Here is a 14,895-nt window from a genome sequence, read left to right as displayed (position 1 = left end):
GCTCGACGGATCATTGTTTCTTCTTTCCAGAAGTCCAGATTCCCTTGAAAAGGTCGTCGAACAACGCCTTGCCTGCTGATTCGTACTCGAGCGCTCGCTTTCGGAACGCGACGAGTTCGTGCTTTTCCTCAACGCTGATGGGGAAGTCCTTTTGCTCCAAAATCACGTCGGTGAGGTAGTGTATCCAGAGCGCGTTCGTTTTTGGGTTGTACGTGCTCCACTTGCCCTTGGTCACCCGCTTCATGCGACGATACGTCTCCGATTGGCAGTGTCCCTTCGGCCCCGTGAAGAGCTCAGGATCCGCGTTCAAGTCACAGAAGACGTCTCCCTCACCCGTGGTGAGTCGAGAGAGCGTGAAATCGATAATGGCGACGTCTAAACCTGAGGTCTGAATGTTGATATCGACGCCGTTGATCCGCGCGACCTTTTCTTTAGTGCGAACGCGTTTAATGAGAACGTTACCCCAGTGCAAGTCGCGGTGCTCAAATTGGCACTCCTCCTCAGCGACGGACAGAGCGACGACGATTTGGAAGAGCAGCGCAACCATCTCCTTGGCCGATCGAAGATTGAAGTGCTCAAGATCGATTCCGCCGTCTTCGCAGGCGAACGAAATGTAGAGCTGATTTGATGGGAGGTTGCCGGGCGTTTCGTTCTCCGTCTCGCCAGTCACCGCGTACTTGTCCCACGCCTCAAGTAACTTTTTCGAGTACGGTCCTCGGCACACCGACGCGTCGATGAGTCGAATAAATCCGTCGGTAAAGTTCTTCTCGATCTCGTCCTTGACGTGCTCGCGGAGTTTCGTGAGCGCCTTTAAGATGGAGGTTTCAGAACGGATCTCGTTCGGCCCCATCTGCACCTCTCCGTTCACCAATGCCTCGCCGCCCATGGGCACGATTTTCATCACCACGCCGTCCTCACCCCTGTAAGCCTCACCGTACGTTCCTTCGCCGATTTTTTTCACCCCGCGCTTGACGTGGGTCCGCACTAAGGACGCCATCGAGCTAACGTCTCCCTCTGACTGGCCGCATGCGCGCAAGAGCGCAGCCAACGGCGAGCACTCGTCGTCGATAACGAGTCTTTCGAAGTCGCCCTGTAAGCTATCAACCTCATCGTCGGTGGCGATGATGGACTCATTCTCTTCGGGCGAGGACAACGTCGTCGACTCGACGCGCTCCTTCATCGGCGAAAACGCCGGGAGCGACGACACCCAATCAGACGTTCGATCGAACGCGTCCGCGCGTCCTATCGGGAGCATCTGCGCTCGAGGCGACTGAATCATCGAGTCTCGTCGCGTCGTCGCCGCCATCTTCGCCCTGAGCCCGGACGCGTCGTTCACCAATCCCAATCCCTGCAAGGCTTCGATCAACCCGCTCGGGCTCAGCTCCAGGCGATTGCCGAGCGCCCCACCCCTTCCGTTCGGCGTCGATCCCTCGCTCTCCTCCGCCAACGACACCTCATCGACGTCATCAAAGAACGCCCTCGACTCCGCGAGCTTCGCCAACCGCGCTCGATGCTCCCGCTCCGCCCGCGCGCACCGCGTCAACTTATTCCTCGACTTGAACACGAACGTCCTCGCCCGCTCCGTCGCCGCCCGCGTCGCCGCCGCCGCGGACCCACCGTCGCGTCCCTCCGCGTTCGTCTTCACCGCTCCTCCGTCCCGCGCGGTCGCCTCTATCGTCGTCGTCGTCGTCGTCGTCGTCGTCGTCGTCTTCGTCCCCCTCACCGTCGATTCCTCTTCCGTCTGCGCCCACCGCGCCGACCGTCGTCGACGCCCGCGTCTTCCCTCGACGTCGATATCGCTCCACGGTGACGAGCCCGTTGGTGTCGTCGCGCAGCGCCTCCGGGGCCATGGCGTCGCGTCGACGAGCGCGCGTCGATCGATGACGGTTGAGGTCATCGGTGGGGCTCTTTCACCGGTCACGACTCGTGAAAGTATATTCGACCGCACCCATCGCCGACGCGCGCATCGTCGACGTCGTCGCGCGACGCGTGACGACGGGCGCGCGCGGGCGATGGTGCCATTACGCGCGGTCGTCGACGAGACGTCGAGCTCGGGAGAGGACGCGCGCGCGAGAGCGGGGCTCGAACGCGCGCTCGGGTTCACGGATGGACGCGAGGCGCTCGAGAGCGACTCTCCGGGCCTCGGACGACGCGCCCGGTCGAGGCGATCGCGACGGAGTGGAGACCAGACGGACGCGACGTTCGATGAAGAGGCGTGGATCGGGAGGTTTGGGGTGGTCAAACGGAGCGCGGGGATTGGGAAGACGGTTCCGAGGCGCGCGGGGGAAACGGAGCGAAGAGCGGAGAGCGGGAGCGGAAGGATCGGTTTAGAGGCATCGACCGGGGTGAATGCGTGCGAAGTGTTGATTAAAGAGCGCGTGACGGCGATCGAGGGGACTTTCCGCTCGCAAGGGTCGTGTTTAGCGCAACTGATGGGAAGGTTACGGGCGCGGCGAGAGACGCACGCGAGTCGCGCGCCGGCTCCGTCCAGGAAGGTTGCGGCGGCGCTTCTGGGGGATCGGGACGACGCGGAAGAGATTCTGGCGTTCGGAGATAAGATTGGTGTGGATGATCCAGAGGGTTGGTTGGAGTTTGCGGCGTATGTAAAGTATAACGCGGTGACGCGTACGAGCCGACCGGCGGCTCGGTCGCCGAACGGCGTAGGCGACAGTGCCGGGTACGTGCAGTGTTCCATGGTGATGTTCGATGCGATCGGCGCTTGTAATCACTCGTGCGATCCAAACGCCGAGGTGAGCGCGATTTCGGACCAGGGTGAGGTGACGCTCTACTCGTTGAGACCGATAGCGGCGGGCGAGGAGATCACGATATGTTATGGCAAACCATCGCTCAGATGGCTTCCCGCTCGATGTCGGCGACGGAGTTTACTCAAGGAATGGCATTTCGAGTGTCAGTGTGAAAAGTGCAAGGCGGAAATTAGATCGGGTCTGGCGGTGCACAAACCGATGTCGAAGCCGTGGGATATTCACGATCCGCGTTGGTTTTATTGCACGCACGACTACACGACTGGCTTTGAGACGCACTTCGATGCGGAGGGAAATTTGCTCGCTCTCTCGAGCAAGCCGCGAGTGGTTAGAAATGGATCCCTCAGTGAAATGGGGGATTCGACGTCCGGATCGAGAACCGACCTCGTGAGTGAAGAGTTTGGGAACAAATTGCGGCTCGGCAGCGCAAGCGTGCTCGGCGATGACGACTACAGTAGCAGCGGATTTTCATCTTCGGCAATAAGTGGAGTGGTAACGAGCTCGTCCGATAGCTCAGTCACCATAAACGAAGATGAACACGTCACGAGCGGGGGAAGCGAAGACGAGGAAGTTATGCGCTGGCACGAGCGTTGGAGAAAGCAACGCATGAAGACATACAGCGTGAAAAACGTTGGCGTGTACACCCCGCTTCAGCTTTACCGTGCTATGCAGCGGTGCCAAATTCGTCAGGATCACTGGCAATTTCTCGTCGTTCGAGACGCGCTGATCACGCAGATCATCAGCGATGCAGCTACTCGAGGCGGGACGGCCCAGCGACCGGCCTGCCCGACACTCAGTGCCGAGACGAACATGAACGGCAAGCTGCTCGCCTTCAAGCTCGTGCTGAATCACTGTCGAAGCTTAGTACGCATCGTACCGAATTCGTCAAATTTCGTCGAGCGCTTCATCACGCTCGAAAATATGATTTACTGGCACAGCACGGAAGGGACGTGGTATCGACAACGTCGCCACGCGCGCGCGGGAGATCGGAAGAAATCCCCCAAAGGCGTTGATGTTGATTTTTTCGACCTCCCCGAGCGGAGTCGATGGTTGTTCAGGTTACAGAACCTTCGCGACGCCGCGCACGCCGACGTCTTGGCGTGGAACACAACCTTCTGTAAGTCCCCGGCCGCGCCCTTCTGACGGTTGGAGTCTCGTGAGCCTCCCGAGGGCGATTTCCATCTGAATTCACCGCGCTGATTGTCGAGCAATGTTTTTTTCTGATTCATGACTCATTTCTGACCCATTTCGTAACAATCATTCACGTGAAAATGATGACATTTTTCATTTTCGTGAAATGTGTGATTCATCACTCGTCCGCGAGTCCCATCACGAACTCACCGCGATCGCCCGCACGCGGCGCGGCGGAGGCGCGGCGGCGTCACAACTCGACAGTCCAAACATGGCCCGTACGAAGCAAACGGCTCGTAAGTCCACCGGTGGCAAGGCCCCGCGCAAGCAACTCGCCACGAAGGCGGCCCGCAAGTCCGCCCCGGCGACCGGCGGCGTCAAGAAGCCGCACAGGTACCGCCCGGGTACCGTTGCGCTCCGTGAGATCCGCAAGTACCAAAAGTCCACCGAACTTTTGATCCGCAAGCTCCCGTTCCAACGCCTTGTCCGAGAAATCGCGCAAGACTTCAAGACGGACTTGCGATTCCAATCCTCCGCGGTCCTCGCGCTCCAAGAAGCGTCCGAAGCGTACCTCGTTGGCTTGTTCGAAGACACCAACTTGTGCGCGATCCACGCCAAGCGTGTCACGATCATGCCGAAGGACGTGCAACTCGCCCGCCGCATCCGCGGTGAGCGCGCGTAAATTATTTACGCAACTCAAAAAAAGAAAAGACGAACTCCGCATCCACGGAGCGTCTCAAACCAACATGGTGTTCATTTAAACACCACCAAGTTCAAAAGATTCCTCCCTTCAAACCCCCCGTGTAAACCCCAGTCGCGCGCGCGCAGTGTGCAAGTGCGTTTTTGTTGCAACTAGGTGCCGACTAAAACTAACCTAAGAGTGCTAACGAAGCATCATCATTTCGAATGCCTCTTCTTTTTCTTGTTTGCAGCGGTCGCAGGGTCGTATTCCACGACGTAGCGCACGAGTTTGCTCCAAATAGATTCGAGAGCGTATGCCTTGCCTTGGCGCAGCCAGGCCTTCAGCTCAGGGTAAAGAAACTTTGGGTTCTTAGCCCAGACCTGCTGAAGTCCCGCTCTCGTGCATATTCCTCCGCGTTTCAACGCTCCGAGTAAGTCGATGACCCGAGCCTGGGTTTTGCCTTCAGGTCTAGACGCCAAAAGGGGCTTAGCGGCGAGCTTGTCACGCAGCTCCCCCATCGGTTCAGAAACCGTCCCGGAAAGCAAAGCGGTGGCAAACACAGCACATCTCGTGTCGATCGAAGGAACGTCGACCGGATTCAGTGGCAGATCCCAACGATGCGGACCAAATCTCGGAGCGGTCCAACCGATGACACGATCCTCCCGAGAGTTGTACCTCGGCGCCGGATCGCTCAACAGCACGCCTTCGTCCACGAGAGCAGAGCAGTGTTTTATCAACCACTCTGGCTCGATGCTAGTAGCGCCGACGATGTAAGCCCGCTTATCAGTTTGAAGTAAATCTGTGTAGACGACATAGTCCGGCGAAGAGCGGTGGAGCGAAGAAGTCGGATGCAGAAAGACTGCTGCGTCGAGGAGCGCCGGAACATAACGTGTCGCCTTTGTAACGTTTTCATTTGAACGAGACGCTTGCTCCATCTCCTTGTGTTTCGACCGACGCGCGATTCTGTCCGCCCAACCGGCACAGAGGGCTTGTCTTAGAGCTCTCTCAACATCACCTCCGGGAGGGAGCATTTTCGGAGCCGCTGCGTCGAACTCTAACTCTTGAAGGACACCTTCCGTGAACATTGACCTGGTATCGCCAGTCGAGAGCTTCGTGGACACATCCCTCGCGAGGTTGACGATCAATCGCTTAAGTTGCCGCCTCAGATCACTCATCTCACGCATAGTTTTTTCATGAAGCCTGTTTGTAGAGCAGAATGATTCTGTCGCTTTCGGTCCGTTGCACGAGTCGTACGCTAAAAGAGCTTGAGCCGCGGACAGGGCATCGCTCGCCGGATGATGAAACTTGACGTGCGGAGGCGGGCCTTTGTTCGCGTTCACGCCATCCTCACCCGCGGTTTCTTCGGATGACTGTCGTAGAAACGGACTGTCCAAGCTCAACGCCGCCGCAATTGCGATCGCTGGCGACAAACATCCACTCACTCCGCTCTGCGCAGCAGCGAACAACATTCGAGAGTGTCGTGGGCTGATCGGCAGCACCGCCATGGCGCGCCCCAGGTCCGTCAAGGGACCGATCTCCTCCATTCCCCGCCTTTTATCAACGGCTCCAAGTATTGTCAAAGTTCTCTCCGCCGCCGCCAGCGCAGCTTTCTCCGGCGGCGAGATGAAGGGGAAGTTCACCACCTTGTCGATGCCCATTGCGCGCATTTGTAGCACAACTCCCTCGATGGGGACTCCGAGGATCTGCGGATCCGCATGAGCTTTCATTTCATCCACAAAGTGGGCACTACTGAAAAGTCGGTAGCAGTGCCCCGGACTCGTACGTCCAGCCCGGCCAGCGCGTTGGTCTGCACTCGCCTTGCTCACCCACCCTACTCTAAAGCGAGACAAACTGGCGTCACGTTCATAGACCCGCTCCTTGGCTCTACCGGCGTCCACGACGTATCTGATTCCAGGAATAGTGAGCGATGTTTCCGCAACGTTCGTAGCGACGATGACCATTCTCGACCCGTCCGGAGTAGGCGCGAATACGCGCTGCTGCAGGTGAGCTGGAAGAAGTGCGTAGAGCGGGAGGACGTTCAGACCACCCGGCCCATCCACTTCTCCACCACCACCGGCCGCACGTAGTGCCGCAGAAGGCGCATTCGCACGGGTCCACGCCGCTTCAGCTTCGGCCGCTTCCTCTTCCCCGACGCCTTCGCCTCCCATGATCAGCACTTCGTCCTCCTCGCTGATGTCACTGTCGACATCTGAAAAGTCGTCATCGCCTTCGAAATCGACCTCGTCCTCTCCGCTCACGTCCTCTCCACCTGCATCGATCGCGTCGACGTCGTATGCGTCCACCATGTCGTCATCCTTCTCGTCATCCTTCTCACTTGTTTCCTCGTCTTCAACGATCTTGGGCTTTCCGTCAAGAGGATAAGCCTCTCGGAGCTTGCGGCACATGAGCTCGACTTCTCGTTGACCCGTTAAAAAGACAAGAATGCCACCGGGAGGAAGTTTACGATGAATTGCGAGGACCTTCTTCACCGCCGTACCGACGTAGTCAGCAGTCTCCGTTCGACGTGAGAAGTGCACAGTGACGGGAAACTGACGAGTGGCGACCTGGAGCAATGCCGGTGGCGTTGGACATAACTTTTTGTTCCCCACAAACTCCTCGACTCGAAGAGTCGCCGACATGACAACCAAACGTAGCGGCGTCACGGCCTTACCCTCGGCCGCCAGTGCCGCGCGAAGCGGAACGATTCTTGAAAGCAGTCCGAGCAAGATGTCGGTGTTTACGCTCCGCTCGTGTGCCTCGTCGATAATCACGACGGAGTACTTTCGCAACAGGAAATCAAGCTGTACCTCTCGCAAGAGGATACCGTCCGTCATAAACTTTATTCTCGGGTTTTCGCCCACGTTTTTGTCATAACGGACCTGATAACCGACATCTCCGCCTAGTGGTACGTTCAGTTCCTCCGCAACACGACGGGCTGTGGACGTGACTGCCACCCGTCGAGGTTGAGTCACCGCCACAGCTCCCGGATGACTCGCACACTCGGGATCGCCGTACCCTGCCTCGTACAAAAATTGAGGCACCTGGGTCGTCTTACCACAGCCGGTGGCGCCGCAGATCACCGTGACGGGGTTCGTGTTGATAGCATCCACGATTTCATGCTCCTCTTGCACGATCGGCAGTCCCTCGCGCGTGCTATTGATCTTATCCGTCCTGTTCACCGGGACCACAAATGAACATCCTTGGAAAACTTCGTGATGCGCTCCTCTGTATGCGTTGGATTTGGGCGCGTCTCCCTCGTCCGACATCCCCGTCCTCGCGCGTAGAGTTTTAACTAACTCCCGAGTCGCGTCGTCCAGTGACGCCATGCCCGCTGCCACCGCCGTTCGTACTGCAGCTTGCGTCAATGCGTCGTCCTCTGCCTCTGAATCGTCGCTCGCATCCTTGTCGACCATGCGCGCACCACGCCGCTCCCCGACCCGTTCCATCTGTCGCTCGCTCTCGCTCTCCAGGTTATCATCACTCTCCTCCTCGCTCTCACTCTCCGCCTCCACCTTCGGTCTCTTCGTCAATCGAGCGTCTCGTAAATCCTCCAACTCGACGCCCGCGCGTTCCGCCTTGAGCGCTCTTCTCATCTTCTCCTTCGCCGTCTCTTTCGTCCCCAACGACGTCGTCGCTCGCATCAACCCCAACGCACGTTCGTCCACCTTATTTGCCTCCAGCGTCGCCATCACGCTCGCCCGTTCATCGCGCTTACGCTCCTCCTCGGCGAGTTTTTTCATCTTTCGTCTCTGGGACGAACTCAGTTTGGTCGTCGATTTCGCTCGTTCTTCAGCCTCACGCCGACGCTCGCGCTCCCTCACCGCTCGCTCACCCGCGCGACCGCTCGTGCCCTTCTTTGTCGGTAAAAACGTGAGCTCTCGTGCCTCGCCCTCGCGCTCGTCGAGCGGCATCGTCGACGAATCGACGCGCGACCGAGTGCGGTGGGCCGGCGGCGGCGGCGTTCTCGCGTCCACGGCGGCACTTCCCGACCCGTCCTCGCGCGCGACGGGTGCACGAGACGAACGCACGCGTGCTCGTCATGTCGTCCACCGCGCGCGCGGACGCGAGCGGGGGTCGATCGTTCGCGACGAGGCGTTGGAATCACAGGCGGCGGCCGCTCGGAGCGAACGTGAGAAAGTCCTCGACGACGCCGAGGGCGAGCGTCGAGGACGCGGGCGATGGGTTGGTGCAAGTGGGGGCGATCGTGGGCGCGCACGGGCTGAGGGGTGAGGTTCGCGTGCTGCCGATGACGGATTTCATCGACGAAAGGTTCATGACGCGCGGGTCGACTTTGCAAGCGGAGACGTCGGCGCAAGGGAGGTCAAAGGTGAGTGGGGAGTACGACGCGCCGATCGGGGAGACGCGAGAGGTGAGCGTGCGCGGCGGACGGTGGGTGACGAGTAAAGGACGGAACGATGTGATCGTAAAGCTGAGCGGTGTCGACGACAGGACGTCGGCGGAGGCGCTAGTGGGAACGCGACTCTTCGTATCGCCGAGCGATCGAGCGCCCCTGCGAGACGAAGCGGGACAGACAAGTGGAGACGGAGACGATGAGTTCTACGCCCAGGAGCTTCAGGGGATGCGGGTGATTGACAGGGAATCGGGGTCGGAAGTGGGTGTCGTGGAGGACGTCGTCCGAGGTGCCGGAACGCAGGACTTACTGAAGGTTGGATTCAGCGCGTTCGACGAGGAATTCGAGATCGATACCGAGTTTTACGTCTACGTGCCTTTCGTCAAAGACATCGTACCGCTCGTCGACGCGAAGAACAGGTTAATGGAGATCACGCCACCAGGCGGTTTGCTTGATTTGAAGACACCGAAGAAAACGAAGGCGCAACGCGCAAAGATCGCGGCTAAGGCGAAGGCGGCGAGCGAGCAGTAGATCGTGCGGTCTGTCTATGCAATGCGATGTGTTCTACAGTATGCTATAGTATGTATACCTAAATCTACCTAAGCTGCCGATGATATCTCAATGCTGCGCAACACCGTGTGCCGTTGCTCTCGACACTTCCTCTTCAGCGACAACGACGCGAGGACGACTGAGATGCTGCTGATAGCCATCAAGATACTTGCGACCCAGGGCGGAACCTTAATTGTCGGATATAAACAACCAGCCGCCAGGGGGAGTGCGATAACATTGTAACTCAGCGCCCAAACGTAGTTTTGCCGGATCTGTCGAAACGTCTTTTGGGAGATGTCCACGGCCCGCACCACAGTGTACAGATCGGCGTGCATGAGGACTAAATCGGCCGCTTCGATGGCGACGTCTGTTCCGGCGCCTATCGCCATCGATAAGTCTGCCGCAGCTAACGAAGGGGCGTCGTTGATGCCGTCGCCAACCATTGCAACCTTTGACGCTTCGAATTTATTCTTTGATCTCGGCGAACATTCCCCTTGTAACTTCTTTAGGAACGCCACCTTATCTGCTGGAGACGCCTCGGCGTGAAACTCCTCAATTCCACATGCACTTGCGATCGCACGCGCGGTTTTCCAGTTATCTCCCGTCACCATGACGCTTTTGATGCCTCGCTCTCTTAGCGCCGCCACAACGTCCTTCGCGTCCGGTCTCAATTCATCAGATACCGCGAACGCTCCACCCACGGCGTTTCCGATGCCGACGAGCACCACTGTGTGTCCAGAATCTTCATGCTCCACGGTAAAGTCTTCAATGTCCTTTGAAACGACTTTCATACCGCGTTCGCTCATCAGTTTACCGTTTCCAACAGCCACTGCGATCCCGTTCACGACACAGCACACACCTTGGCCGGCGACAATTTGAACCTCTGACTTAGCGCTCAAGGCGAGCTCAGTAGGACTGCGACGTCGAGCATAGTCTCTCACGGCTTTTGCGATTGGATGTTCGCTGTCCTTCTCGATGGAAACGACCACACTGATGATGTAATCGAGATTTTCCGGCCGAGTCGATTTAAACGCAACCACTGTCGGTGAACCGGTGGTCAAGGTACCTGTTTTGTCGAAGGCGACGACGTCCAAACGGGAAGCTACTTCCATAGCTTCTCCTCCTTTAACCAAAATGCCACTCCCCGCAGCAACGCTCGTTCCGACCATGATCGCCGTCGGCGTCGCCAATCCAAGAGCACAAGGGCACGCCGTCACGAGCACGGCGACGCCAAACCACATCGCAAACAACGTTTTGTTTTCATCCGCCGGTATCCAACCGGCTGGAATGGAACTTGTCCAACCGGCAACAAGCCAGGAGAAGAATGTAACCATCGCGAGAACGACGATGAATGGCACGAAGACGTTCGAGAGCCTATCTGCAAAGGCTTGGATTGGTGCCTTTGAGAGCTGCGCATCCTCGACGAGGCGCACTATCTGATGAAGAGTCGAGTCAGCACCGAGCCGCTCTGCGCGCATGACGAAAGCGTTACCTTCATTGATCGTACCTCCCGTGATTCTTCCATTTATCTTTCTCATGACCGGCATCGGCTCTCCGGTGATCATGGATTCATCGACGTATGCGTGGCCACGAATGATGACTCCGTCAGCCGGGACGCGCGCGCCTGGCAACACCTTCAGCAGATCGCCCACCTGGATCAACTCCGTGGCGACTCTCCTCTCGATCTCTTCACCCGTTTTCGTTGATACGAGGAGCACGGTTTCGCTAGGCGTGAGTTCAAGAAGCTTCGTGATCGCCGTGCTCGTCTTCCCCCGCGCTGAAGTTTCGAGGTACTTTCCGATCAAGATGAAAGTGATCAACAGAGCGCTCGTGTCGAAGTAATCGCGGGCGCACATCGATCCAGAGCTCAGACAAGAGAGCATGCCGCCCACGCTCACGATATAAGCGACGTTGGTGCCGAGAGATACCAGAACATCCATGTTGCTCGCGCCGCGTTTAAGGGAGTTCCACGCCCCGCGATGGAACCGCATGCCGACGCCAAACTGCACTCGCGACGCGAGTGCAAACTTCACCAGCACCCAAAGAGACAGTCTACCTAGTCTCGGAGTCCAAATGCGCTCCACGATGAGATTCATGAGTACAATGGGCGCCGTGAGTGATATTGCTAACTTCAAATCCTCGCGAAACCTTGACAACTCGCGCGTCGTTGTCGACCCGTCGTCCTCCGCTGAGTGATACACACTCGCCCCGAAACCAATCTCCTCGACGGCTTCTATGAAGTCTCGAGCACCAGTGGCGTTCGAATCGTACACAACTATCGCGGCACCGTACGGGAGCACGCTCACGGTGGCCGAGGACACCCCAACGACTGCTCTCAGAGCATTTTCAACCGCCCCAGAGCACGCCGAGCACGACATTCCGTCCACCGCCAGCTTCACCGTCTTCACCGCCGAGGACCCTATGCGGCTTCGACGCTCGTTCACGGTCTCCATCGGCTCGCACTCGAACCCACAGCTCTCAACCTCTCGCACGATCGCGTCTATGACCTCTCGCTCGTTCGCTTCATCATCTAAAACCGCTCTCGCCTCTCCCGTCGCCGTCGACGCCGCCGCGCGCGCGACGCCCCGCGCGTCCATCATCGCTCGCTCCACCGTTCCCACGCACGCCGAGCACGTCATCCCGGTGATCCTAAACCTCACGTCTCTCTCCACGACGTCATTCTTCGAGCTATTCTCCGTCCGCTCTCTCGCCGATAACAACGACGTGTCGTCGTCGAGTCCGCCATCCACCTCGCCCGCAACCGTCGCTCGCGATCGCGCGCGCGCCTCCGACGTCGTCGCCTCCGGCGTCGCCGCGTCCGCGTCCATCGCGCGCGATCGTCCCCCCGACGCGTCGCTCGACGTTCGCGCGCGCGCGTCGAGTGCGGTCGCCCGCGCGCGCGCGTCGACCGCTCGACGTCGGCACCGACCGACGCCAACCTTGGAAAAATGCGAGACATTCACGCGTCCCGGCGGTGATGTCGCGCGCGTGACTAGGGTTTACGATGGGCGCCAGGAAAGTACGTCCGCGCCAGGGGCGACGCCGGGGGGATCCACGGCGTGATGGACCCGAGAGACGGACGAGCGATCGATCGGGAGCGTGCGCGGAAGGGAGGTCGCGTCGCACGTCCGGGCGGGGGGGGCGACGCGTCGTTTGAGACGACGACGAGATGGAGATGCGACGGGCGTACTTGGTGGGGTATAACGGTGTGGAAGCGATGGGGTGGATGGTGGTGTTGACGCTCGCGGTGCGATGCGCGGTCGAGCGAGGGCGCTCGTGGACGTATGATGTCGTGCGTGATGCGTTGGTGACGGTGCAGATCGCATCCTTCGCGGAAGTTTTACACGCCCTGATTGGATTGACGCGCACGCCCGCGGCGGCGGCGCTCATGCAGTGGGCGGGACGGACGCACTGCCTGCTGTGCGCCCTGGACGGGGTGCGAAGCAATCACTCGAGCGACGCCGCGACGGTGTTGGTGTTCGCGTGGGCGATCACGGAGGTGATTCGATATCCGGCGTACGTGTGCGGTTTGTTGGGGATCGAATCCAAGGCGCTCACTTGGGCGCGGTACACGGTGTTCGTGCCGCTGTATCCGCTCGGTGCGGGGGCGGAGATGAAACTCATGTACGACGCGCGAGCGCACGCGAGAAGAACGAAAATGTACGCGATCGAAATGCCGAACGCGTACAACTTTGCGTTCGATTATCCCACGTTTCTCAACGCGTTGCTCGTGTTGTACCCGTTTTTGTTCCATGGGTTGTACTCCTACATGTTCGCGCAGCGTCGTAAAAAACTCGGAGGGAAGGAGAAACAGAGCTAAAGGGTTTCGTAACTAGAATTGAACTACGTGCTATCAAATTTTCCTATTCTTCTGCCGGCGTAGCTGCCTCAAGCTCTTCTCTATTCGCTGACGCGCCGTCTTCCCGCGTACCTCGAGCGCTTCCCGCCGTTCAATTTCTTCCTCTATTATCTCGTTTGCCTTCGCTTCCGACGCGGTATTTTGTTTTCGACGCTCCATTTCAAAGAAATCAAGCCCGGCTTCCGCGAGAACTTCGTCATTGTGAGCTCGAATTTGACTTGCAAGCATCTGCTGCGCGCGACGTCCGATGTCTCGTTCGCTTTCTTGTTTTGCCTTTGCCTCGCGCACTCGTCGAGACTGCGTGACACCCCGTTTTTGACGCTTCGCAGCGCGGTCAAGTAAGACACCGACCGACGCATTCGACGCATCTCGACGCGACTCACCATCGTCGACGGGTTCCGACGGCTCGGGTTTGCTTGACGTGTTCGCATTTGGGTCCGCGCCCTCGTCTCCGCCACGACTGCGTATCAATCTCAGCGTCTCACATCGCCCCACGAATGAAGTGAGAAGCTGCTTTAAATCCCCAACGACGTTAACCGTGCTCAAACGCTCATCTTGGGAGATGACGACGACGCCGTCGTCGGTTATCTGTTCGGGTTGAATGTGGCCTAAAATTTGAAGCACCTCCGTGAGACAGGCGAGATATCGCGCCTTCGTCGAGCGGTACAGTCCACGGAGTTGCTCGATGATCGGAGCGTTTTCATCCGTCTCTCTCAGCGCGATGCCAGTCGTTGAAGTCGTCTCGGGGGACTCGTCGGCATCGCCAAATTCTTGCGCAAAGCGCCAATCCGCTGCTCCGTCCGCCACATCTTCCCAAGTCTCGTCCGCGTCGTCTTCGAGCGCGTGCGCCTTCCTCTCGACTTCACGATTGAATCTTGTCTCGAACGTGTCGCCGAAAAGCATGCAGAAGCACTCTCCCGCGGCGTGCAACGTTTCGCGAACTTCGCGGAGCAACGCCGGGAGTTCACCCTTCGTCGAGAGCCACTGTCTCTGTAGGTTCCTCTGCACCTGGCGCTCTTTTTCGAGCGCGAGCACTCGCGCTCGCTCCGCTCGCACCTCCGGGGCGTCCTCGCCCAGGCGTTCGGTGACGAATTTCCGCGCCAGCGTCAGTTGCTTGTACTGATTCTTAAACTTGCGCTCCCACTCGTCCAAGACGCTCACGGCGTGTTGACGCAAGCGATCTGCCTCGCCCTTGGGAACGTCCGGGAGCGGGAAATCGTCGTCAGTTCCCACCGCGTGCTTCATAATGATCTCCAGCTTATCCATCGTGAGCTCTCGAAACAACCTCGACCGGGTGAAGAGCTCGCTCGTCGCCGTCACCGCGTGCGCCCGCGTCGCCGCCCCGCTCCTCGTCGACGCCATCACTCGCATCAGCGCCTCGTGCGCGCACTTTAGCGCGTTATCGTCCGCCTTCGCCGCCCGCTTGATCGCTCGCATCGCGTCCTCGTCCACGCTCGGTGACGTCCCATCGCACGCCCGCCTGACGAGCTTCTCGATGCCGTTCGCGCTCGACATCGCTCTCGGTGTCGATTCACCCGCGCTCACCCCTCGCCCGCCCGCG

General features: G+C 58.9%; 8 protein-coding genes across 8 annotated transcripts; 4 read left to right on the top strand and 4 right to left on the bottom strand.

Moving 5' to 3' along the window:
- Nucleotides 1-10: 10 nt before the first annotated feature.
- On the bottom strand, nucleotides 11-1,850 carry OT_ostta05g03790 (Domain of unknown function DUF3635; the record flags this gene model as incomplete). The annotated part of the gene is made up of 2 exons (XM_022984326.1): nucleotides 11-1,741; nucleotides 1,773-1,850. The coding sequence occupies 2 exons, from the start codon at nucleotides 1,848-1,850 to the stop codon at nucleotides 11-13; spliced, it is 1,809 nt and encodes a 602-aa protein (XP_022839069.1).
- Nucleotides 1,851-2,012: 162 nt separating this feature from the next.
- On the top strand, nucleotides 2,013-3,905 carry OT_ostta05g03780 (SET domain; the record flags this gene model as incomplete). The annotated part of the gene is made up of 1 exon (XM_003079435.1): nucleotides 2,013-3,905. One exon carries the CDS (start codon nucleotides 2,013-2,015, stop codon nucleotides 3,903-3,905), a length of 1,893 nt encoding a protein of 630 aa, XP_003079483.1.
- A 259-nt stretch (nucleotides 3,906-4,164) lies between these two features.
- OT_ostta05g03770 (Histone core) lies at nucleotides 4,165-4,575 on the top strand (the record flags this gene model as incomplete). Its single annotated transcript, XM_003079434.2, has 1 exon — nucleotides 4,165-4,575. The coding sequence occupies one exon, from the start codon at nucleotides 4,165-4,167 to the stop codon at nucleotides 4,573-4,575; it is 411 nt and encodes a 136-aa protein (XP_003079482.2).
- Nucleotides 4,576-4,790: 215 nt separating this feature from the next.
- OT_ostta05g03760 (Helicase, C-terminal) lies at nucleotides 4,791-8,486 on the bottom strand (the record flags this gene model as incomplete). Its single annotated transcript, XM_022984325.1, has 1 exon — nucleotides 4,791-8,486. One exon carries the CDS (start codon nucleotides 8,484-8,486, stop codon nucleotides 4,791-4,793), a length of 3,696 nt encoding a protein of 1,231 aa, XP_022839068.1.
- A 128-nt stretch (nucleotides 8,487-8,614) lies between these two features.
- OT_ostta05g03750 (Translation elongation/initiation factor/Ribosomal, beta-barrel) lies at nucleotides 8,615-9,457 on the top strand (the record flags this gene model as incomplete). The annotated part of the gene is made up of 1 exon (XM_003079432.1): nucleotides 8,615-9,457. The coding sequence occupies one exon, from the start codon at nucleotides 8,615-8,617 to the stop codon at nucleotides 9,455-9,457; it is 843 nt and encodes a 280-aa protein (XP_003079480.1).
- A 68-nt stretch (nucleotides 9,458-9,525) lies between these two features.
- On the bottom strand, nucleotides 9,526-12,303 carry OT_ostta05g03740 (P-type ATPase, phosphorylation site; the record flags this gene model as incomplete). Its single annotated transcript, XM_003079431.1, has 1 exon — nucleotides 9,526-12,303. The coding sequence occupies one exon, from the start codon at nucleotides 12,301-12,303 to the stop codon at nucleotides 9,526-9,528; it is 2,778 nt and encodes a 925-aa protein (XP_003079479.1).
- Nucleotides 12,304-12,644: 341 nt separating this feature from the next.
- OT_ostta05g03730 (Protein-tyrosine phosphatase-like, PTPLA) lies at nucleotides 12,645-13,295 on the top strand (the record flags this gene model as incomplete). Its single annotated transcript, XM_003079430.1, has 1 exon — nucleotides 12,645-13,295. One exon carries the CDS (start codon nucleotides 12,645-12,647, stop codon nucleotides 13,293-13,295), a length of 651 nt encoding a protein of 216 aa, XP_003079478.1.
- Nucleotides 13,296-13,328: 33 nt separating this feature from the next.
- On the bottom strand, nucleotides 13,329-14,849 carry OT_ostta05g03720 (unnamed product; the record flags this gene model as incomplete). Its single annotated transcript, XM_003079429.2, has 1 exon — nucleotides 13,329-14,849. One exon carries the CDS (start codon nucleotides 14,847-14,849, stop codon nucleotides 13,329-13,331), a length of 1,521 nt encoding a protein of 506 aa, XP_003079477.2.
- Nucleotides 14,850-14,895: the final 46 nt, after the last annotated feature.

The sequence above is a fragment of the Ostreococcus tauri genome (assembly GCF_000214015.3).
Source record: "Ostreococcus tauri WGS project CAID00000000 data, contig chromosome 05, whole genome shotgun sequence".
In the NCBI taxonomy this organism is placed as follows: domain Eukaryota; kingdom Viridiplantae; phylum Chlorophyta; class Mamiellophyceae; order Mamiellales; family Bathycoccaceae; genus Ostreococcus; species Ostreococcus tauri.
Note: the sequence above shows the minus strand (reverse complement) of the source record. Positions and strands in the feature narration are given on the sequence as shown.